Source organism: Pecten maximus, chromosome 15 (genome assembly GCF_902652985.1).
Source record: "Pecten maximus chromosome 15, xPecMax1.1, whole genome shotgun sequence".
Lineage (NCBI taxonomy): Eukaryota > Metazoa > Mollusca > Bivalvia > Pectinida > Pectinidae > Pecten > Pecten maximus.
Window position 1 is genome coordinate 29,871,352 of NC_047029.1, and position 25,221 is coordinate 29,896,572.

At 32.5% G+C, this 25,221-nt stretch overlaps 1 protein-coding gene across 2 annotated transcripts in view; it reads left to right on the top strand.

Annotated features, from left to right (window-relative positions):
- The window catches only part of LOC117343589 (polycomb complex protein BMI-1-A-like), a 30,667-nt gene extending 26,111 nt beyond the window's left edge, over positions 1-4,556 (top strand). For both annotated transcript variants that reach the window (XM_033906019.1, XM_033906020.1), the window contains exons 9-10: positions 133-213; positions 626-4,556. In XM_033906019.1, coding sequence (XP_033761910.1) covers positions 133-213; positions 626-1,447 — 903 coding nt within the window. In that variant the 3' untranslated portion in view covers positions 1,448-4,556. The remainder of the gene's footprint in view (positions 1-132; positions 214-625) is intronic.
- The last annotated feature ends 20,665 nt before the right edge of the window (positions 4,557-25,221 follow it).

Here is a 25,221-nt window from a genome sequence, read left to right on the forward strand (position 1 = left end):
CTATAAAAATCCAAAGATGTCACGTGGTTATGACATCCAATCAGATACAAGGTAGTAGCCGCCCACCAACAAACGTTTATATATCTTGGTCAAACAAGATTTTTATTGTACCGTAATTATTTGTTTTTCTAGATCGACATTTTTCACTCGTTTGAACCTTTGGATGACCTATTTACCTTGATGGACGTAGCATATATTTACACATGGAGGAGGGTAAGATTTTCATAACAAAATATAATTAACTGTCATCATCAATTGTTCTCTAATTAGTATTTATTTATACATTGATTAATCATAACGACATTTCTGTCAATCAAATAAAGTATCATTATCTGGATCAAATGAAAACCGTTTTATTTGCTGTCTTGTGTTAAACTACGCAACGTGTTGTAATAATCTTGTCCTTCAAACGTTAATCCTATTGTTGTTAAGCAGCAAAGCATTTGTCTTTCAACAAAAAAAACTGCATTTAGAAATAAATAAAAGATGTTGGGGCACACTTGTTTGATAATTTGCTAATGTTTACAAATATTTAACATCTACTTTGATCCGGAGGGTAGATGTACTGGTTTTTGGACAGTAGTTTTATACTGGTACTGATGCATTGGTTAATATTGTATTACAGCAATCGCCCTTAAGACTTGTATACACTGTGTTCGAATTGGCCAGAAACTACAAACGAAAATGCGAGGAAGTGCAGACCCCATGCATGGAGAAACACGCATCCGTCCAAGAAGACCTTCCGAAGGACACGCCAGTTGGGGAAAGAGACGCATCCCCTATGGAAGCAGCCACCGAAGCAAGTCCTCCGTCACAGACGACGCCGACGCACGCGTCCGCGCCCGCGCCTGCACCGACACTGTCGCCTGTGACGCGAGATGAGACACAGCATTCAAAAGAATCTCCATTACCATTGAAACAGAACGAGAAAGACCCCCCGCAAAAGGAAGCGAGTGCTCCGGTTATCAAGAAAAATACATCTAAATACATGGACCGATTATCATATCAGGCACCCACTTCTGTTAGCAAAGGACTCTTGAATAAACACACATTAGACAGTGCTGGATTCAAACCTTTGGAAGACGTTAACAGTTTCAGCAACAATGGCGGAAGTGTTTATGACTTTAACGATGGCCGAGATAGTCCTGTTTCAGCGTTCACAGCGCCCTCTGTTGGCGATGGTGAAAACGGTAGTAGAGGGGCTTTAAAACAGACATCGGGAAAGAAGAGGAAGATAGGCAATGGTAAACTTTCGTATATAGCTGATTCGCGCTTACAGGACAAAGTTATCTCTAGTAAGACAAAAGTTACGAAAGATTTTACAAAAACAAACAAACCACCAAAGGAAAAGAAACAAGGCTTGTTCGATATCAGGGGGAAAGTGAAATCATCCAAGTTCAATGGAATTTATACTCAGCATGTGCTGAACGGACACGTCGGTAACTAAGTCATGGCTGTGTGTAATGGTAGATTCAAGAACCATGCCCTGTGTGATTTAATGAAAGATGAAGAGCAGCTATATATTCGGATCAATCGTGCTTATGCTATGAGGAAAAAGTCTTTAATGTTATGTTGAAAATTCCTGGTTGGATATACGTTTCAGTTTCCGCGGGATTTTTGTGAGGATATATTTTTTGCACATTCATCATTTCGATTTATATCATTGTTTAATTTTCGTTACCTTGTTTTGAATGCTTTGAATAATTCTTACTAGATTTCAACCTGAGGAATTTCACAATCAATTTTGGATTTCTTCGCGGAAGTAGATCTTGGATATAAACTTGAGAAACATTGGCAGCAACTGGACCAATCCTGTTAAGTTTTGCTTTGCATGGCTGTTCTGTTTAACCTCCTTATTTCAATATTATTGCTAGTGCTAGACATATTCCTCGAACCCTCTGGACTACTCATGAAAGCGACAACAATAACTTGACGTCATATTGTAATGTTGCGAATACTGCAATTCAAATCTGATCCTTCAAAATGAAGCAAAAAGAAAAATGAGTAGTCAACTGTCTATCATAAGATTCTGTTCACGCCTATGTTGAGCGATGTAACTAACCTTTCATGATTTTATCATGAGCAGGAATTTATTTCTCTACACATATACTTGATTTGTGTTGATAAAATAAAAGGTGGGTCAATTAAAAATAAAACCTACGATTTCAAATATTTTTTTCGCTTTTTTAGGATCTTTATTTTGTATCAGGAGATACATTTTTTCCCATAAAATACTTAAAACATCAACCAAAACATCATTTTAGTGAAACCAATCATTATTTTTTACTTTCCATATACAACGACCAAAGATTTCTTTTACATTTCATTTAATGCCCGAAGTTGAATAAAAATTATATCAATTATTTGATGGCGATACAATATTCCATTTTCAAACCATACTCGGCTATTTTTGGGCTATTTATATACATATTTACAGTTAAAACGTTTTTAGAATCTTCTTATTTCATTTTACATCCCATAGTTTATTTCAATGTCCAATCTCTCGCTTGTCTTTCGTTAAAAGCATTAATCGTCATCAAACGTCTGCTGGACAAATAGTAGCACGACATAACGTGCACGTTCAGATGTCTTCATCTTGTCCTGAGCTACTGCCCCTAAGGTATATATAACAATGACCAACTGTTAGATGAACCTGTTAATGCATTGGTGAATGAAGTAAGGTGTTAGTTACCGCAATGCTGTCCGAAATTACTTATGTTAAAGATATATAAGTGAAATAAGTACCATCAACAAACTTAAATCTTAAACTACATATTTCAACGCTGTACTGTATATGTAATGTCAAGGAAATGAGACCAAAATTATCCAAACCGACGACACTAATGGGAAATTTGGTGATGTCGTTCTTTTGTTTACTATAGAGTGTCGAATATTTTAGTGAAGACCTTAAAATGCATTTAATAGCATCGTGGTAGGTACGTCATATGTAAAGCAGACCACACTGCGGTCTGTGATAACATTATTATTAAAATATAACTATAGCCAAAGGCCCTTACGACATCATGCTGCTACCAAGAAATACTTTTAACAACTTAAGCTTTTGGTTTCCACCTGTAGAGTTTTTACCTGTTCACTGCACATGTCGGCATTCCGAAAATTCTTTCATTGTCATAGACAGATCAATTTTCTTTGAAGTACCTTTTTAGAGCATTTTAACGATAGCTGCGTTATAAAATGGAACGAATGCCACCCGGGATGGCTATTTATAGATAAAGGACCAAAACAACGCTCCATATAGTGAGAATGGTCTGCGGTTTTAGAACGTAGATTTAATGTTTTGCTGTAATGGGGGTGGTATAAAACCTGAAGTGTTTTTTATCTATCTTACTGGTGCTCCATCACCTGGATATCATAGGTAATATTCGTTTGAAATGAATATGATATACATATGTATTTATGTTTCTAAGATCAGTGTTACGAGGTTAAACTGAAAGTGCATATTTCAGAATTTTTTTCTAGGTCATAACAAGATCAATAATACTCGCGCCCTATAAACAATTTTCTATTAAACACCAAAGGTGATTTCAACTAGTTCTTATAGATATGTCTGGCAATGAAAGGGTAAAAATTGCAAAGAAATTTATGAGAAAATATGTTATGAAATACGGACATAACTCGATGAACAGTTAATAGATTTTACTTTTAATGAATTTACTGATTTAATAGAATGACATGTTAATAATATCAAAGTTTACTTGGTATTTAATAGATTTAAAAAGAAGATCTGTTTATGAAATTATCATAGTTTCCTTATCAATTCCAAGCGAAATGTAATGGAAGGTTACACAAAGCGAGAACATTTCATCATAACTAAATGTTGTTCGATACAATATACCGCATTTAGTTTGTGCTCTGTATATTTGACTTTTTATATTGCTTCATTCTGTGTTCAAATAGCACAAGTAGTGCTTATATATTTCAGTACATGCAAAATTGCTTTTGTGATGAAATACGCTGCTGACAACTTTGTGATGAAAAACAACACGTGGTTATTCTAATCATGATTATATATTCTTTTTTACGCTTTCTCGCGGACCAAGATATTTTATGTGAAAATATGATTTTATGTTTAAGGTTGTATGGTTGGTGTTGTTAAATGATTCTTTGTGATGTTTTTCCATTTGATATTTGTGTTACAGAATACTTTGCAAGCTGTTTTAAGTCACGTGAATACTTTGCAACATGTTTATATCACGTGATAAATCACATGATCTTTGTATTTCTTAATGTTAATGTTACGTGAAGTTAAAAATTGTGACGTATCTGTTATTCTGTGTTCATCACGTGATTTACCATGAAGATCCCATGTGGTGCTATACGTCATTCGATTTAGACATCACATGACATTAGTGTAAAGTGATATATTAGTTGGCACTTGGCTAAATCGTCATGTGATGTATATCTCACGTGATACTTCAGCTGTATTTCAAATCACGTGGTTTGTAATGTGATACTTTGTATTTTACGTTATAAGATGTGTAATGTTCACAAGGACATAAATGTAATTAAAGAAAGATGTGGTGCCAATTTCGAGACAGATAGTTCTTGTTTTATTTTGTTTTATGCCTGAAACAGGACATGCGTGCTGTCAACGTCTTACGTTATAGAGCGGGACCAATTTTATATCTACTACGATATCTACGATCGTTCAATATCTACCCATCATTACAACTAGGTCATACCCAATCGAAACACGAAAAGGCCTACAATAATAGAGACTATAAATAAATCAGTTGAGGTATTCAGACCAGGTAAGTGATGGGGATACAAGTTGTGGAAGCAGTTTGATCACGTTTGGTGTTACAAACTAATTTTGTACTATATGTGTTTACTATGCAGAGAGCACGGACCGTTTTTATTCCTAGTTCTTGTATAACACAAAACGACTATGCATAGGTAGTAGTAGACTGGGAAGCCATTAAATACCCTTTAAAGAAGGTTGTGTTCGAGGGGTATCTTATATAATGAGCAAACATCACCTGTGGTCTTTGTTCTATCATAAAATGCTGTTTCTCTTTTTTTTTTTTTTTTTTTTTGGATAATCGCGCTCTTTTTTAAAGAGATTTGGTCATACTTTCGGTGTGAGTAAAGATGGTTTGATCAGCTGAAAATTAGCATATTGACCTAAACGGATCAGCAGATGTGAAGCGGAGTATAGATGACCTCTTTGGTTGCCATATATTTTTACTTTCGACAAGCTACATTTTTGCTAGATATGTAACATTTAATTAGGACAATCCATTTCTTATGGAGACCTATTTCTTTTCAAGATAGACAACACTCGTGTCAATACTAACGACAGAAATAATGATTTCTTAGAAGTCCTCTAAAGGAACGACAAATTACAATTTATATATGATTTAACTAAATTGAACATAGAACATGTAACACAGTTCGTTAATTCCACCATCCCATATGTAGTAGCAAAAATCGTATAGGGTGTTATACCCTGCCGGATGTAGGGACAAGCATCATTGTATAGGCATACTGTAAAGAAAGATAATGGGACAAATCAATATGATTGTCCTTAAGCCCTCCAAACAGCCGCCACCGAAAGCATGCCTTTATTCTCACATTATGTGTAATGTCATTGTATGCACTTTCTGCTCCTGCTAAACAGGTCATAAATAATCTATGTGTTCTACAGCCTGACCATTCTATTTGGTCAGCAGTGCCACGAAGGTGACTGGACTGTCTAAATAAGGACGAGATGCCAGGATTATCTACTAAAAATGACATTGTCTGCCTGTCTTGAAGAATTGCTATTTGGGACGCGGGTGACTAAATTTAATAATAGAAACAAACATGGCCGGAAGATCAGCTGGGGTGATTTCGGAGGAATACTGAATGTTCTACTAGAAACAGTTGGTTATCTTCTTAAGCCGATTGACTGAATATTTCGGGTTTTAATATTATGCTGATTCAACGACGTTTTCACGGCTGGGGCGTCTGGTGGTGCATCTCGTATCTGTTAGTGTAGTTCCAGTTGGGCTACGTAACAATCTACGAATATCATAGATTTGATGACTCCGGTGGATGATCTGGCCGTAGGACTACTTTATAGTGAAAACATTCCGAAATGACATAACACGGCAACCTTTCAACAAAATATCAGACGAACCAGTTTGTAGAGTTAACATTTCAGGCATAGTAATGTAGGGGTCGATCAGATAACAGAACCCGAAACGGTTCCCATCTCGGGCGGAAGATGGCCAAGCGATGCACCAGGAAAGGAAATGTTTCCGAATGACGGAGACGAATGTGACTGATGAATCTTTATGTATTGATTTTTAAGTGTTCGAGAACAAAATAAAAAAATATATATATTCATATTCATACAAATATTTATTTAGCTTTTTGGATATTTTACACTTTTTTTCTCCAACTGCTTCCCTCCATATTTGTTAGTTTCTCTTATGACCTTATTAAGGTCTACAGTTCAGGATTCACGAATCAAAATAAATTTCTTATTTCTGCCAAGTCGTTCTAGGCCTTCTGAGTAGTACAACATTGAAGCTATATAGAAGTGTGGGCTATTAAACATGGCCAAGAAATGTTTAGATATAAACGGAAAATGTATCTATCCCGAATTGAATAAATCTATATTAGATATTGGCTGATATTAACAACTCGCGTTTAATTTTTTTATTTAAATCCAACAAGGGTGATATAATTACATACATGTCTGAGACACTTGTTCCTACTTTTTATTGTTTTCTATATATATTCTATTGTTACAGTATTGCTTGATTTATTCGAAATACAACTTTTAACTAATTTGAAATACAAATAGACATATGTTAATGATACGCATGCCAAACTAACTCATAGGGTGAGATCTGCATATGAAATGTGTATATTGCGTTTGTGGAATGAAGAAATAAATTATCCTGCAGGGAACCCCAATGTATCATGTTCAAGTTAAAGTACACATGCACTTTAAAATACTGGTCGATGTATTCTTAAAATATCAGCATGTAGTTTAGGATAAGTACATATATATATATATACAAATAATTATTTCATGGGATGGTTTCGGTGCAATTTCGTATTACGATACTCCACCGGCGGCGATACAGGACGTATGCTTCCAATGAATGTGATGTTCCACAACACAAGTATAACCAACTCTAGCACCAAAATACCAATTATCATGCTTTCATATCAAAATTACTGACATGTGGTTTCTATTACAAAATGATGGCAAGAAAATGATTTTTGTTTCAAAACAAATATCCATGCATGTACAAGCAGAATGTCATTAAGTGATTCCAAGTACCTTTAAATCTATGACATCATATAGCCACATATTTATTAATTAGTTATTATCACTATACATACTGTTTTTCTCATTACGGCGGGCTAAGATTGCTATAAGGTATCTAATATCTACTAAATGTTATCAATGTACAGTAGTATACGATAAATTGTTATTCTAAAGGAAAATAATAAAAACAATCCCTTTGTAAAATGCGGGAAAATTTGAACCACAGAAAATATAACTTCAGAGTATTTAAACAACTGCAATGTCACAACTAGGTCAACCAAACAAATAGTAGAATACGTTGACAATGGTAAGACATTATCGTGATCAGTATCACAAGTTACGTTAAAGGCATACTTATGACCTAACGACATTCCCATTAAAAATAAATGTCTAGTTTTCAGTCAAACGAATTTCAAAAGTGAATAATTGATTTTATAAATACCTTACATTGTTTATTTTTCAATGTCATAATCGTAACTAAGCAAATATTGTTAATAGTTATCTACCAACTCATTTTTATCGTTTTTAACGGGCCGCGGTGGCCGAGTGGTTAAGGTGTCCCGACACTTTAACACTAGCCCTCCACCTCTGGGTTGCGAGTTCGAAACCTACGTGGGGCAGTTGCCAGGTACTGACCGTAGGCCGGTGGTTTTTCTCCGGGTACTCCGGCTTTCCTCCACCTTTAAAACCTGGCACGTCCTTAAATGACCCTGGCTGTTAATAGGACGTTAAACAAAAACAAACAAAAACCAAAATTTGTCGTACTGATATCATAAGTACAATTTCTCGCGTAATATTGAAGATTTTACATGAAAGTTTTCATTAAACATTATATGTTTAAATCAATGGAACATAATCTTGAGGAGATCCTACGCAACCAATTTATCCTGAGAAATATCACAAAAGTGAACGTTACAGATACCTTTCTAAAGAAATGATGGAAATCAGCCTATTTTATCTAATGGTTTATTCAACAACTTACCAGAAATATTAGGGATTTTTGCAATTACAAAGAACTATTCTAATAGCTGCAGTAAAACCTTTAGGCCATGGACGGAGCTGATGAACATTAAAAGAATATTACCAGATATTTATATTAATTACTGATAACTGCTTGCTCAATTGCACTATTTTGCACATCAGATGCTGTTGATAAATTACATATTCTTTCACCATATTATTTTCTTAGTGCTGGACAATTATCATATCATCCTCATAAAGTGTCACATCCTTACACACACCCATTGTGTAAATCTCATATATATGCAGCAATAGAAATCTAACAGTTATTTTGGTTTTGTCAACTTAAACAAGGTGACTACAAACGTTAAACTGCTGATTTACTGAAGATCAAAGACAATGTTACCGTGTATGAGCAATTACAACATAAAGAGAAAGCTTGTAAGCGTATTTCGTCCTCTCTACCTTGCACTACTGTTATATCCGGTTCGACACCTTGGGAATGTTTAATAATGACATCACATACTCTTGTGTGTTGAATTTGTAAACCATTACAGCTGAATAACACCAAAGTTGTAAGGAACATTGTTTATTTATTTTTCCGGCATATACTGTATCTATTAATAAATTCATATTCAAAAGTACTGTTGACATTTGTATGACGTATAATTTCTACTGTTCATCCTGTGTTAAAGAATTGACAACTTTGTTCAAGATACACATTCCCCCTAAATGTACTGATAAGTATTCTCTTGTAATACTTATGCCAATGATCAAATGAATATTTTATCTAAAACACATAACTTCACTCTTAGAAATGATGACTGAATGTCATACCATAGTGACGTCACACGGATGCTTCACTGTTAATGTACATTCTTAAAGCAACTTAGATACAACATAAGTGTTATATTGCTCTGTATACATTGTTGTATGTGCTCAAAACACCTTTAAAGTGAACGTTCACATATCCTTCTGCATTACAACGCATTTATTAAGGTCACGTGACTGAAGGAATTGTTGGAACGAGATTATCTCAAAGAGCAACACCTAAATCACTTTTTGACGATGTGGGATCATAATCAACAGAGAACATCACTATTCATACGAAAACTGTGCAACTGATTAATTTTATCGTTTCATTTTTAAAATTCTCGATTTATTGTTGGAAAAAGGTCCAAGCACGGCATTTGTAGCTGTGTAGTCGATATTTGCCAATATGTCACAGAAAACACCCATGTGCAGCAAACGCTACACAAAGGAGTTAATTTCCTTTCCAAGAAACCTTGTGGTATCATATGTTTATGTTAGATACAAGGTTGCACTTTTGGAAAAAAGACCCATCGATGTTAATATACAGGTTCCGATATTTGAACTCAGTGTTTAAGTATGGAAAAAACGTCGTAGAGAAACGAACAAATATTAATAAACGAATGCAACGGATCGTCGAGAACGTTTTCAGCTAGATAACTGTAAATATTTTATTTAATATTGATGGTCTTTATCATTTCCATGACAGCCGATCACGGCTACGATAAGGAATGTTGTGAAAGTATAGTAGACATCTTATGCCTAACTTGCCGCTTTTCGTAAAACTACGTTCATGCCTTGCATTGGTTAGTTTAAACTGTATCTTATTTTTGTAAATTTCAATAGTACACACATTAACAAACATGAACGGATTCATAAACAAGTACTGTACTGAGTACGTATGTAAGTCTGTCTCCTTGTGTTTATAGAATAGCTATAGAACAGTACTGACAATCTTATATGTATCATACAGTATATATATAACCAGTATTGTTTGATATGGCTTTACTAAATATCATTAATTCAAACATAGAAAACTAACAAAAAACACTGAAAACGCAAAATGCAGCATTCATGTCAGGCAGTACAGATACAACGTGGAACATGTTAACAGTATGACGTTATCGGAATTTTCAAGTTTCAACAATGTGCAACATTGTATATATTACATGAAGACACTAATAGGCAACATTAACAAACACATGTATTTGTTATACTTTAATAACTATCTAACGTCCACATTTTGCCCATTTATAGTAGGGAACGTATGTACCCTTTCGGAAATCATAACATTTTTAGAAGCATTTTGTTTCTTTACTTTTTCTTTTTGACCCCGTGCATCACCGAAGAATCAAGGAAGGATGAAGCAGGTATGTGGCCCAGTTTTACATTATCATTATTTTTTTGTGGAAAGGACTTACATAGATATGCAATCCATTTGATATACAATGTATTAAAATTCAATACAATTTTGTTGAAATCGACAATTTTATTATTTACTTAATATCTTAAAGTACATAAGAGTTTTGGTGTTGGGGCATTTGTACAAGGCTGTAAACCTTTTGGCCTGTTATTCACCGAATCGAATTCCTTCGCGTATTCATTTCCATAGGTAACTAGTGTTATAAACCTTAGTGTTATATACCTATGTGGTTTTTTCATAGTGCCAATCAGTAGGACGTTCCGTCATAAATTGAAGACATTAAAAATGCCATAGAGGATTTAAATCAGTTTTCATTTGATAGGAGATTTTATGAAAATTCTCCCGAAGTTTTACTTTACTTGCCAAAGCTCACGAAAAATAGAAACTTCTAAGAATTGATTCATAAAATTCCGTATGAAATGAAAATTTATTTAAAATCTCATATGTACTGAGGAAAAGTATATCATATCTTGTAGATACTGGATACCTGTATCATTGTAATGATGACCGTTACATAATAGGTCCTTATCCGTTTCAACACGATGATCAATGGCTAACCGCTACCGCTAACACCTATATTCCGCGAATATTTCAACATTTCTGTGTTTTTTATTATAGAATTTTAATGAATTTTTCACATGTGAATATCATCGATCTTTTGTACTTCACCATTTACATCACCTCCTCAGCAAAATGATTCTTAGTATTGTGTTGATGTTCCTTTAACATATTTTCCCTTCAGTTTTCAATAAATGTTCCATGATTATTTCAAAATCAATTTATTCAGTTTTACTAATAAAGCATTTTACAACCAGTTTATGGAGTATGTTGAGTCAGCGACTATTTCAATCGTTAATGGTTGAGAAAAAAAATAGATTAAAAAACCCCACGTCACACCACCACCATCAGAAAAGGATCCCTTAATGTTCCTGAATTCTTTCTGAATCAATATATTCAGTTTTGTAAATAAAGCATTATACACCTAGTCAATAAAGCATGTTGAGTCAGCGACTGCTCAAATCGCAAATGGGTGAAAAATCATATACAAAAAACATACAATGCATAGTTGCCTTACACCTCCTCTAGTGTTAACGATACCTTGAAGATATTGCCGATATCCCCATTACAAAGAATTACTAAACGTTATACAGCTTACAGTACGGCTAATATAAAACAGTTGTGGACCTCTGTTGAGGTGTATACACAGCATGTACTACCTACAGGTGTATGATGTGTACCTCAGGGTTTGCCCACACACAGGCAGAAGGTGAGAAGAGAGCCGGTAGTGAGTTTGTGGTTTTATATATACACATTATATCTACATGGATCCACAAGGCCAATAAAGGCCCACCCTCACCTGTATATATCGTAGATTATTTCTTTGCGCGACAGTGCGGAAAATTCAATGGCTAAAAAGGCGTCAAGGGACCTTCTATAGTCCAATATTGTCAACAGTGATGGATGGGGTATGTGGTTTTAGTATTTTTGATACATACTGGTAGGCATTTTCTATATCATTTTATTTCTATCTTCCAGATAGCCTAAAATACAGTATTAATAGAGGCAATAATAAATAAATAAATAGATAAATATATCATAACTAAGCAGTGCATTGATATATTTTGATTGTAAATAATTATATTTACATGCACATAATTGTATTAATCCAAAATGAATTATTTTATCATTGAATCTACTGAATATATCATCTGATATTTGTAATTTTCTGTTTTATATTATATAAATAAATATCAAAAACAGGCTTGATAAATTATGTTAAATTATATATTATATATTTTTGCATTCTTTGTATATTTTGAAGTATGCTTATGGAAATTTTACTAAAATTAGACATTACTAATATTTCCTTAAATTTAAAGCAATATATAGTATGAAACCTCAATAAATGTAAGATATTATTTCCTTGCAATATGTATAGTTTAATTAGTGTTTAATTTACAGGAATTTCAATTAAGATTCAGGTCTACATCAGTGATGTTAATTCTTTCTTAGATAGAAATTTTAAAACATACATATATAAATGGCAAAATTTGTGTTTGCAAACATATGTCCCTTTAAGATTATTATACATCCCTTCTGACATGAAGTTATTTACCTGACTTCTGAGAAATAAATAAAACACTACTTAAGCAAGATTTTAATGCCACCTTATTTATTGGCAATTTATGTTGAAAAAGACTAACACGTTATTCCATCATTCGGCTATACCTGTCGGCCTTGTGACTCTTAGCTATCAACTTTCCTCTACATGGCAAGACAAAGAGGCATTGTTGACTCACAATAATGAACAGAAAGTGCAAAAATGCGAACACGGTGACTGTTTTTTCCTAAGTAATTTTTAAAAACACCATCGCAATAGATTGCATAACTTTCGTGAATATGTAAATGGAGTTGTTATCGTATTTTTTTTCCAGTTTTGACAAAACACCTTTATATTGTAAAGCTGACACGTCATATTGTCTCAGCACGGTTTGATCCGATTCATAGCTAATTAAGATTAATTAAAGATAATGTGTATAAATTAAGATAATACAAAATTAACAACTAAACAAAGTCAAAGTCATAAAATGGGAAATATTAAATCAAAATCAAAATATATTTTTACCGCTACTCATTCATATTTTTCTCCATTGAAATTTCACAGTTACTGAGCAGGATTTTACAATAACATAGCGTCAAGGAACTTTATTATGACTTCCTAGTGAAGCGTAATTAAGTGTATTTAAAGACATATATTGTGTACATCGTTTATGAACTCTAATAAGTAGTATATCCTCATGTAGCAACTTTTATCTTACTCTTCGATCTCTAGATCTATATTTCTTCCTGTCTTTCATCTTTGCTTTTCTTTCTTTATAATCATTATAAGTATACTGTGTCACTATAACCATCTTTGTAACATATATTTGTGGAGAGGGCTTTAATAAGTTGTTAAAAATCCAATCCAATTGTGTTTACACAATGAAATACGGTCCAATTAATAAAATTGTATATATAGATATATATTTTTAAACATGGTATTTGAAACGTTTTCGTTGCTATGAAATAAAGAACATTATACCTGCTATTTTTGATCTATGTTACTATATCAATATGCTTCCTCCAAGGAAATGGCAAACACAGTCGCTGTAAAATACTGAATTTAATATTAATAGGTTTCCATAGCAGTACTGACACATATGTAGACTTTTTGTCCTCAGTGTTAATTGATATGGTTCAAATTTACAACAAAAATGGGTCTCCCGCTATAATATCAAAGATAAGTTAGACTGTATTTTCTTTTAAAATCAAAATATGATTTTTATCTTTATCATCTTGGTCCCACTGTCTACAACATACGACGCTCGCATGAATATTTTGTGGTTAACCTGAGTTAAACCATACCGGTCGTAAATATATATATTTAACGTTATTCGATAAAATCTGAACCCTTGAGCTTTTAGACTAATTTATGAATTTCATTTTTATGAAGATTTTGATAAAGAAGCTATACTCTAAAACACATTAATCAATACAGGTGTGACGGCGTCTTTTATTACCTGTATTCTGATTATAGAAACCAGGTAATTTCAGGAGCATTATTTGAAATATACAGACGAATAATGGAGGTATTGCATATTACATAAAACGTACAACATATTTATCGCGTGGAACTTCAGGTATTTAAAAAAAAAAAAAAAAAATTCATACGTCGATATCATATAACAGTATTATTTTTAATTGTTATACAAAAATACAGCTATATATCATATAGATAATGTCACACGTTCTATCATTTATGAACGTGCATATATAGATATTTGGATTTTAAGTGATATATTTAATATCAAGTAAATACTTATATTAATATGCTATATCGACAATGTGTTTCTATTTTAATGAGATGTTATTGTCTTTGTAATACCTTGTAAGTCCGATATTTGGGATAATTTATTCACAAAGCTTTATATTGGTTATATCAGAGATGTAAAAAAAAAACCAGATAACTTATGCAATGGTAAATCAGTTATATGTATTTTGGTATATTACTTAAATGCAAATTATTTCTTGTTTATGATGAAAGCCAACCTTTAGTTCTGCGAATTGCGAGACTGATGAACTATTGAAATGATATTACTTTCATCATGCAGTCCACCACGGCATTTGTTGACAACACAAAATATACATACATTTTGATACCCATTGACACTTAACATGTTGATATTAACGTGTTATGATACACCACATACCATCATAGCTAATATTGCTTTTATAGTCAATGCATATTACACTTACTATAGGCTCCAAGTATTTGTTGTGGATCGACATATGAAAATAGTATATTATTAACTGTCATAGAAATGTTACAAATAAAAAAGATATCCACAATGTCCTATCAATAGACAAAATACGAAATACAAATATTTAAGTATGGATTTGAGATGTTACATAGGTTGGAGTTCGTATTGAAGGCAGAAGTCAGACAGTTTTTACAGAGATGCTACCTTAGGTCCGGACCATATTTTATAGTTCCTGACGACAGCCTCAATCTGGAAGCTTTGAACAGAGATGTTACCTTAGGTCCGGACCATAATTTATAGTTCCTGACGAAAGGCTCAAGCTGGAAGCTTTGAACAAAGATGTTACCTTGGGTGACGACCATATAGGATACGTCTGAAAGTATGAAACACCAATAATACCTAGGGTGCGGACCAAAAGATTCCGATGAAGAACTAAATCTGAAATCTGACAGAGATTCCTGATTAAGGGATATGTGTGAGAGTTTGGAATAAAACATTACCGAGTATGATTACCATACAATACGTGATTCATATATATTATCTAGGGTGAGGACCATATAACTGCTGTTGTTTGGCTAAGCCTGAAAACTCGGAACACAGTTATTGCCAAGAGGAGGACAATATGATCCCAAATGAAGGGTTTAGTCCTATATTTTTATTATAAATATTACATGTAACCAATTGATCAAATTACGACAAATCATTTTACAAAATCAAAACATATTTTCATCAAGATTATTGCTTACGAACTACAATATGATTATGGAAAAAAATACATCATTTCATCATGTTTTGAATTTTATATGCTAAAATATAAAATTATTAATAGAAATGTTGTTAATAGTTATTCTAGCCTACAGTGTAGACGTTTAGGTCAAATTAATATCTAGCATCTGTCTACCTGAAAGATGGCAAATGAAAAACGATTTTATATATACACTTAATTTTGGTCTTATTTATAATTTAATTTTACTGCTTGATTTATTACATAATCATATCATTGTCTTGCCTTTATTGCCGACTTATGTTCTCTCATCTAGAAATGGACTGATTATCTTATTCCTAGAAAATGTCAGTGACTGATAAGGTAGACATATAGCTGTTAATGGTTTTCTTTAAGATATGCTACTAAAGCACTTAAGTTAAGCTACCAAAGGATGTAGAAAATATTATTGCATTTTAAATGTCGCGTTTCCTTGGGATATTTATATATAAAAAACCATATTGCCAATGTAGAACCGAAATTTAAATATATACTTCATACTATGACTTTATTTCATTTTTATTTTTGTTTGAGAAATTTGGGAAATAGGAAAATAGTGTACGCTGAATACCAAGAAAATACATTTTTATATTCAATGCGAACCGTATAGTGTTGTGTTTATAACATTTAGTTGTTTCATTGTTTTTAAACATGACTTTGGTGATATGCGTCAAGCATTTATGACACTAAATCACATGTTTTATTTGATTAATGTTATGTCATGTCCAAAGAAATCCATACAGAAATGTTAAAATGATAAAAACAATTTCCAATAAATAATCAATGTTACTTTGCAAAAGGATCAACCGAGGAAGCTTTAGTTCTATATTCATATATTAATCCTTTCCTGAAAGGCTAATAACATTTTTTACAGACTAGTTTTGCTGTGTCAGCAGAACTGTTATATTTATATCACTTGTTTTCTGCTCAAAAAAACAACAAACGTGTGCTTTCTGATGTAGGTACAAGGTGAATTGAAGGATTAGACTAATTGATATACATGTATAGTGTTTTTCTATTTCATCAACACGGTAGTCGCCTTGTTATCGTCTGTGGTAATAGCTCAGCTCATCAAGACATCAATTAATCATTTCTATTTTCACGCCATTGAGTAGAATTATATTAATATTGATATTTGCTGTCTGCACTCACTATAATTGTGTAGAGACACATTGCACATCCTTTATTACGTTCGAGGTTACCAAGAAACTAACTGAAATTTATTCGAGATATACTATGTGCCTTCTGTAACTAAAATATTATCTACAAATGATCACACACTTATTAAGTCGTGCAGTATATAAGAGTGTTTGAGGCAAGTGATGAGATATATACTACTGTAAGCAATATAGCCTGCTTTGTGATTGAATTGACAACGATGCAAGGGCTATATTGTACTGGGGTAGATCCAAGAACAGTTACTTCAGGGTAATTTTTACCTAAATTCTCATTGTGAAAAAAAAAGAAAAGGAAAATTAGAAGAATCAACTTACATTATTATTCTTCATATTTTGTCTGATATAATTCAATATAGAAAAGATATATAAGTATTTGCCAGCCCAGAGTAGCTATTTCCAGGGCATATCAATACGTCTTATCTACCGTATGTGGCAATGTTTTTACAAATAAACCAGAAATGTCCTATATACATATCTTAATGCCTATTGTATGAGTCTTTTGGTAATGAGATGCGTATTCATGAGCGTAAATTAATTAGAATAATGATAATTTAATATGACAATTTTGAATTAAATATGTCAATCAATATTACTTAGATAAATATTGTTTTAAAACATAACGTTCTCAATATCAACTTCTTAATTAAAGTAATTTCGTAATTAAGACGTCAATCACAAAAGTGATTACCGACATGTCAACTGGAGCTTAATTCAAAACAAAAATTCAGAAAATGATGGCTAACATGGTGAATCCTTAAGAAGATTGAGGAAACAGATATTTCCGGATAGTCAGCGTCTTCTGCTTCCTCGAGAACACACTCATAACACTAAAATGGAATTGTTCAGAAGCTGATTATTGAAAATGACTTCGAATTCATTTCGTATAATTACTCAGCTGAAGCGTTATGATAAAAACATATTTGTCTATTTAGACACACGACGTTGACAGGCAATATAATTAAGACTTATGAAGTATTATGTATGCAAAACATTAAATTTCCTAATCATGTATATACAATTACGTACGAAACGTAAGGTCATATGCTAATGTGTTCAGAACGAATGAAGTCCATTCTATTGTACAATTGTTATTTACATTTTATAAAATATCTTACATATTCAATTTGTGTTATTCTAGTTCAGTAAAATGCATAAACTATGTTTTGTCTTTATTCATATTGTAAGATAATTATTTTTGTGCTTGCTTTAATCTACGAATCCTTAATTATTCACGTATTATATCGCGATTATACATTATTATGTATTTGGTTTACTTATTTACATGAAGTAATATCAATAATATGTTAATGTCTTGGGTACTATTAATCCACTTACGCTAATACCAGAAAAATGATTTAACGCAAACATCGAAATTTGAACCCCGCAAAAATAGCTGATCTTACAGTAATAACAGTGAAGTTATCACTTAAACAAGAGCAAGTGTTGTAATTGTTATTCAAGTGTAAGTTTACCTGGTGGTCACCAGGTGTGTCGTGGCTGTCTTTCATACGACACGGATCCTGACTTTGATTAAGGTTTAACAGGAGCTCGTAAACCACACACGTTCGTCATCAGCGGAGTAGATAGACTGTGATTGTCACTACTATTACCGTAGCTGTCCAATTCACTAGTCCGTCGACAACATGAGCTGGTAACTGACACTTTAAGAGTGTTCATTTCACACTTAAAGAAACATATTCACTGATCTGTTTATGCGATAACTAAAATTTGATTATGCAAATCATCCCTAACATATTTGATGTACTACTTGTGACAGTGTTATAAACGATTGTATTATAGAATAGAATGACTTATTACAATTTAGTGCTTAAATATGCAAAAACTTAATAATAATATTTTGATCACCGAGATGGTGCTTTACAAATGTCTTATACTACATGTTGCTAGTAATATAATATAGCCATATTTAAGTAAATATATTGGTATTATTTTTATAATTCACACAATATGTCTATTGATCTCTTTCTTACGATACGATGTATCATATTAATTCTAAGACATGATTTACAGACAATTACAGCTAGATACTTAAAGGAATCATCACCTCCTGTAAGTTGGCAATTGAATGGCACTAAAGTTAGGCTACATCAAATATACACATTATATATTGACAGTGAAATGAACAGGAAAGGGGGAGGAATTGGTACAAAATAAAAAGACAAAGAAATAGTGAAATGAAATATATTGCTAATGAAACGAATACAAACATTATGTTGCTAATGAAACGTATACAATATGTTGCTTTTGATATTAAATCAACAAATATATAACAAAATTTTCATTTACTTACTGAGCTATATCCGATACAAAAACCCGTATTTTGTATCCGATATCTAATGATATGATTGTTAATTAAATTAAGTAATGTTGACTGTTTTATCATATATTTTACTAAGCATATAAGTAAATACTTTGATTGATTTGTTAATAGGAATTCATCAAACTTTTTAGATGATATATTGATTAATCACGTGTTAACGTTTTTATCCATACACAAGCAGATAACTATCAATTCCTAATTAATGTTTTATCGATACAATTTTTATTACATGATCTAACAGATGTGGGAATTATTGTTAAGTGAAATTCTCGGTATTAAAAAAAGAAGTGTTGTTTATTCCGCTAAATATAAAGGATGTTATACTTAAATAATTTGAAGAGAAATGCTTAAATGTATTTTACACATGTAATTAAATTAAGATTGATTGAGAACCCTTCTCATCTTATTATCATCATTATGCCAATTTGTAATCGGGAGATGTATATCAAATGGTTGATATTGCACATAAATAAAAATGTTAACTGAAACATGTTTCTGAAGATTATTTAAGATTATCTGAAGAATATATGCAAAACAAGCAAATATGACTAACTATTATAAAAAATACATGATATTTAAATTTGGCATCATTTGCAAGATATTTTATATCATTGTCAAACACACATCATTATTATGATTTATACGTAGCGATAATATATAGATATGTATGATATATATATTTACTTATACATTTCCTTTTCTTTCCGTTTGATATATTGCTATTTCATGAGCCACTGATACCGTCTGAGTCTTTGGTCTCCATATTGCCATTGCATGATATATGCGACTGCTAAATGTGTTACCATGACAACGTATTGAAATTTCCAACGTGTCAATACTAAATGATGATAGTACATGTATGATAGTTCGCGTATGTTTTACCAGAACATCGTCGTTTGTCGTTTTATTCCCTACAGGCCTATATATATATCACAACATAACGATATTTATTGTTGTTTATATCCACTATATTTGTGTCACTGTTCCATGTTCTATGTCTATATGTTATCGTTTGTAATTAACCTATGTCTTGATAAAAGGGCAGATTGCCTCGAAAATTCGACAATTTACTTGTCTGTACTATAGTTATTACTACTTGACAATTATATATATAAATATATATAGGATATTGAATGGTTTCACGGTGAAAATAACGAAATATTATGTCATACGAGTTAGATATGTTGTATTCAACGGGAATTCATTCAAAATTTTTTATTGCATTTAAATGATTTCATGATTATTTTTGGTCGTTTACCTCGAAAGGCGTAGGGTTAGTATCAACTTGTTACTGTTGATGTAGTAAATCTCTACACTTACATTCCATATGATATAGTTATAGAAGTTGTTAAATATTGGTTGAACAACAAAGGAGAAAATATTGATTCCCGCTTTAGAAGTGATTTTGTACTTGAGACTATAGAAATTGCTTTTAAACACAATACTTTTTTTTTATCAAGTATTTTTTTCAGCAGATCGAAGGTATTGCAATGTGAACTAAAGTAGCTCCCACATATGCGACTTAAGTCTTAGTATATTTAGAAGAAACTCTTTTTTTCTAAAATTGAATCTAAGATTGGGGATACTTTAACTGAATTTGTCAAAACTATTGATGTTCCTTGATTATTCTTTCATTATATGACCTCCTGATAAGGATGTACATGAATTTCACCATATGTTTAATACTCTTCATCCATCAATTTGCTATACAATGGAGTGTAGTGAGATTTCGATACCATTTATTGATGTTTTAATTCAGATAGATATTGATGGAAATATTACAACTGACTTGTATTGTAAAACCACTGATTCATATAACTACCTCAATTTTTACTCAAATCATAGTAAACATACTAAAGTTAATATACATGTACCATTCAATATAACTTTGAGGATTATAACAACTGGCAGCGAGAAGGAAGTATAGGACATTAGACTTTGTCAATTAAAACAGTATCACAAGGCTCAATGCTATCAGTCTTAGGTAGTAGAATGTGGTATAAGAAAACCTATTGAAAAGGGACCTTTTACATTCCGTGTATGTAAACAAAAATTACCAATTTAATATCATTCCTTTTGTTTGTACTATTAACCCTGGGAACTGCAATATTGATCCCGTGATTAAAACATAATAAGAGGAGCTAAATCAAAACAGTACTCGTAAGAGAAATATTTAAAAAAAAAAAAAAAAAACACCATAATATTTGAATAATAGACGTCAACCTAAAACTTTAAAACAAATGTTGACATCTTCTTAATTTGACAACTGAAGTGGTAACCCCTGGGTGTCCAAACGTAAGACACCTTGGTGCGGTACATGACCAATGATTATTGAATGCAGTACCTATACGTTTAAAACTGGCCTACACTTGACTGTAAAAGCCAATATAAATTGTAAATCAAAGTGTGTGATCTATGCCTGAGGAGCAGCAATAGCTGTTAAAGCGCTAGTAATTTTGCCGTTCATTTTTTATTTATTTATTTTTATATATATCCAATTCTACAGAGACAGATTGCCTCGAAAATCCCACAATTTACTTGGCTGTACTGTCGTTATTACTACATGACTAAATATATATGACTACATTAGGGCTATATGAACATTTTATATTATTTATTCTTAATTTACCTTTAACGTAACAGATGTTTCAAACATTTTATAGGTATATTTTCCGGAATTTTAATAAAAAATGTTTTCTGTTTGGTTCTTAGTAATGAACATTTTTGGAAAAGAATTACATTTCACTGGAAACTAGTACTTAGGATCGATGCTATTTATCACAATTGAGTCGACTTTTCGCTTCTGTAACACCCTTACTATTGCACCAGAATCTATTAAGCATAACTAGGTCCTGTGTCTAGTAAAACATATTGAGATTTTTGTATCAACTAGAATCAAATCTTTATAACGCAATTCTACCTGGTTACAGACAACACGATCAGGGCAACCTGGTGATATATCATCAGGTGTCAATCGGTACATTTGACATAGCGCCTTCCAGGATTGCTGTAAAAGGAGTTCCATCGACGGCTTGTGGTAATACTATTCCTGTCGCTGATGTCGAGTCGGGGATTGGTTTTACATGCTAATTAAAAACGAGAAACGTGATACAGGTGACGATATCAGTCTGGCAGTGATACGAAACCCAGGCTTGTGAAAATAAGGATGATTGTCTTAGAATATCGGTTCATCAGATTGCCATTACATCCAGATTGCTGTTTTTGTTTTTGTTTATTTTTTTTCAAAGCGTTAAATTTTTCGTTTAAAACGACAAATGAAAATTTTTAAACAAAATATTAACCACCATTTTGGCAGCGTTGCAAGAAATAGGAGAATTTACAATTTTAATATGTAAGTTGAATTAAAATATGTGAAATGTGTAATGATTTTTTTCTTTGATCCAAAATGATTCCTGAACTTGTCGTCAATGTATATAAAAAGTTATAATCTAAAACGATACAAAAATGTTTTCTTACTTAGAAATTGTTAGAAGCTGACGCTCATATGTAATAAAATGTGAATATTTTCGCCCTGTTATGTTATTTCGTTTATTCGCTTCATTAATTGAAGCAAGGCCTAGTCATGAATGTTTTGCAAATAACATATTGACAGACACGCTTATTGAAGACTGCATATTGTCGTTAAGACGAAACCTTAAACCGTAGGTAACACCTACAGAACACTGACTGTAGTCGGTGAGATAAAAATTAGCAATAGGTGAAGTTGTGTAGGCGGTTAAACCACTGGCTAAATACAGTAACTAGCTGAGGCTGACAGAACCCAACAATAGGCAAAGTCATGTAGACATTAAAGTAACTAACGCCGACAGAACACTGGCTGTAGTCGGTGAAACAATTAAACCTAGCAATATACCAGTAACTAACTAAAGCTGACAGAACACTGTCTATAGGCGATGAGATAAAACCTAACATAGACGGAGTCATGTAGGCGAAAACCCAGTAACTAACTAAAGCTGACAGAACACTGTCTATAGGCGATGAGATAAAACCTAACATAGGCGGAGTCATGTAGGCGAAAACCCAGTAACTAACTGAAGCTGACAGAACACTGTCTATAGGCGATGAGATAAAACCTAACAAAGGCGGAGTCATGTAGGCGAAAACCCAGTAACTAACTAAAGCTGACAGAACACTGTCTATAGGCGATGAGATAAAACCTAACAAAGGCGGAGTCATGTAGGCGAAAACCCAGTAACTAACTAAAGCTGACAGAACACTGTCTATAGGCGATGAGATAAAACCTAACATAGGCGGAGTCATGTAGGCGAAAACCCAGTAACTAACTAAAGCTAATAGAACAATGACTATAGTCGTGGAGGCAATAGGCGGAATTCAAAACATAATTTCCAGTTGGTATATAGTTCATGAAATGCGTAATTATTTTTTCCTACATTCGGTTATAATACGAAGATAAACTTCAACCACGGATTTCATAAACAGACGGGAAATTAATACCCAAAATGAAATAATCCATACCACTTACTTCCGCAGAAACAAAAATGTAAATTGTCAATATATTATGTTGCGATTCTGAAGAACCTTTGTTTGCTCATCCATGTAATACCTTATATCGATATGCGACATGTCATCTGCTTGAACTCTCCACCATCATACTCAAAACTTTTCTGACTGGTTAAAATACTGTGAAGAAGCAAATATATTTTACAACACGCCGCTTTAAAAAGAGTCAGACATTAATTGTTGGAAGAATAAACACAAAATCATCACAATAGTGACGACTGATCTTATAAATCATCTTGTTATACTGAAAACAAGGACCAAGCAATCAATCGCATTTGAGTTGATATATATTCTACCCGAGATTAAAAGTCGCCGCTGTATCCTGTTCCCGATAACCCATAATCTCGTACATCGCTGTATGGACTTCAAACAAGTCGTCTTTATCTGCAGCAAGCTGGCTTCACATCAGAGCCAATGCGCATTAAGCAGACCATAAAGGTCAAATCGACTAATGAACAAAGACCAGCATGTAAGGCGGCTGATTAGAAGAACTGGTTGTTCGTATTGGAATATCAATTATTCTGTAACGGAAAACCAGAGGTCGCGACTAGATCATTCAATATCCTGTAATTTTTGTATCAAATTAACAGCAAAGGGAGCCTTAACAACCATGTTTCCAAGATAACGACATATTAGGAAGAATATCTCAATATTAATACAGCCTTGTGTCCATTAGGTGTGACTCTTACGAGAATATTTGTCTGTTCTCAGAACCTGAATACATGCATATGGCGCAATCGATAAAGGAATGTTGATGATGTTGTTTTAGGTCAGAAATGTTGTAAAATAATGTAAAATGCTACAATATTCCATCATGTTATTGTGTCGTGATAACAAGACTTTAACATAAGGTACATCAATGATATACAGTGGGTTGCTGTATAATGATATTCGACCATGACACTATATTGTTATTGCTGTGTGATAAAAAGACTAACATAAGGTACAACAATGCTATATTTTCTTTATATACAAAGTCATAAAACAACCATTTCAAAAATAATCAAACGAAAAAAACCCCACGAAAACCAACATTCAACACCATTTAATTATCAATATTAAATTAGAAAAAGAAATTAATTTAATTTCAAATGAAACATGGACGATATTTTTTCTTCGTATTCTGTGGTTTTGTCACTTTTGGGCCGTTTTATATTTGGTTTATAAATATTATCATATTTTTTATATTATTTATCTATTTATTTTTTAATCTATTTATTTACTTGTTATTATTATTATGATTATTCTTTATTTTATTATTTTTATTATTATTTATGTTTTGCTTTTTGCTTTTTGTGTTTTCTCTTCAAATTAATAGAAGAATGTAAAAGATTTATCAACTGTCATAATTTTGCGATTAATTATGATATGGTTAATTAGCGGATATCAACCAGAATCATAAAATGACACAGCAGATAAGGAAACGCCTAGAAAGATAACACTATCTTTGGTAAAAGATTTTGATTACCCTACATGCACTGTCACGGCACTGCCAGACATCGATGTAGCAACGTTGTATAAGGATTCCGCCTAATGGCCGACTTAATCATTAGCACTCATGCGAGAAAAATCAAATGAGGACAGCAATGTTAACTTTAATTCCTAAACCCGCGAA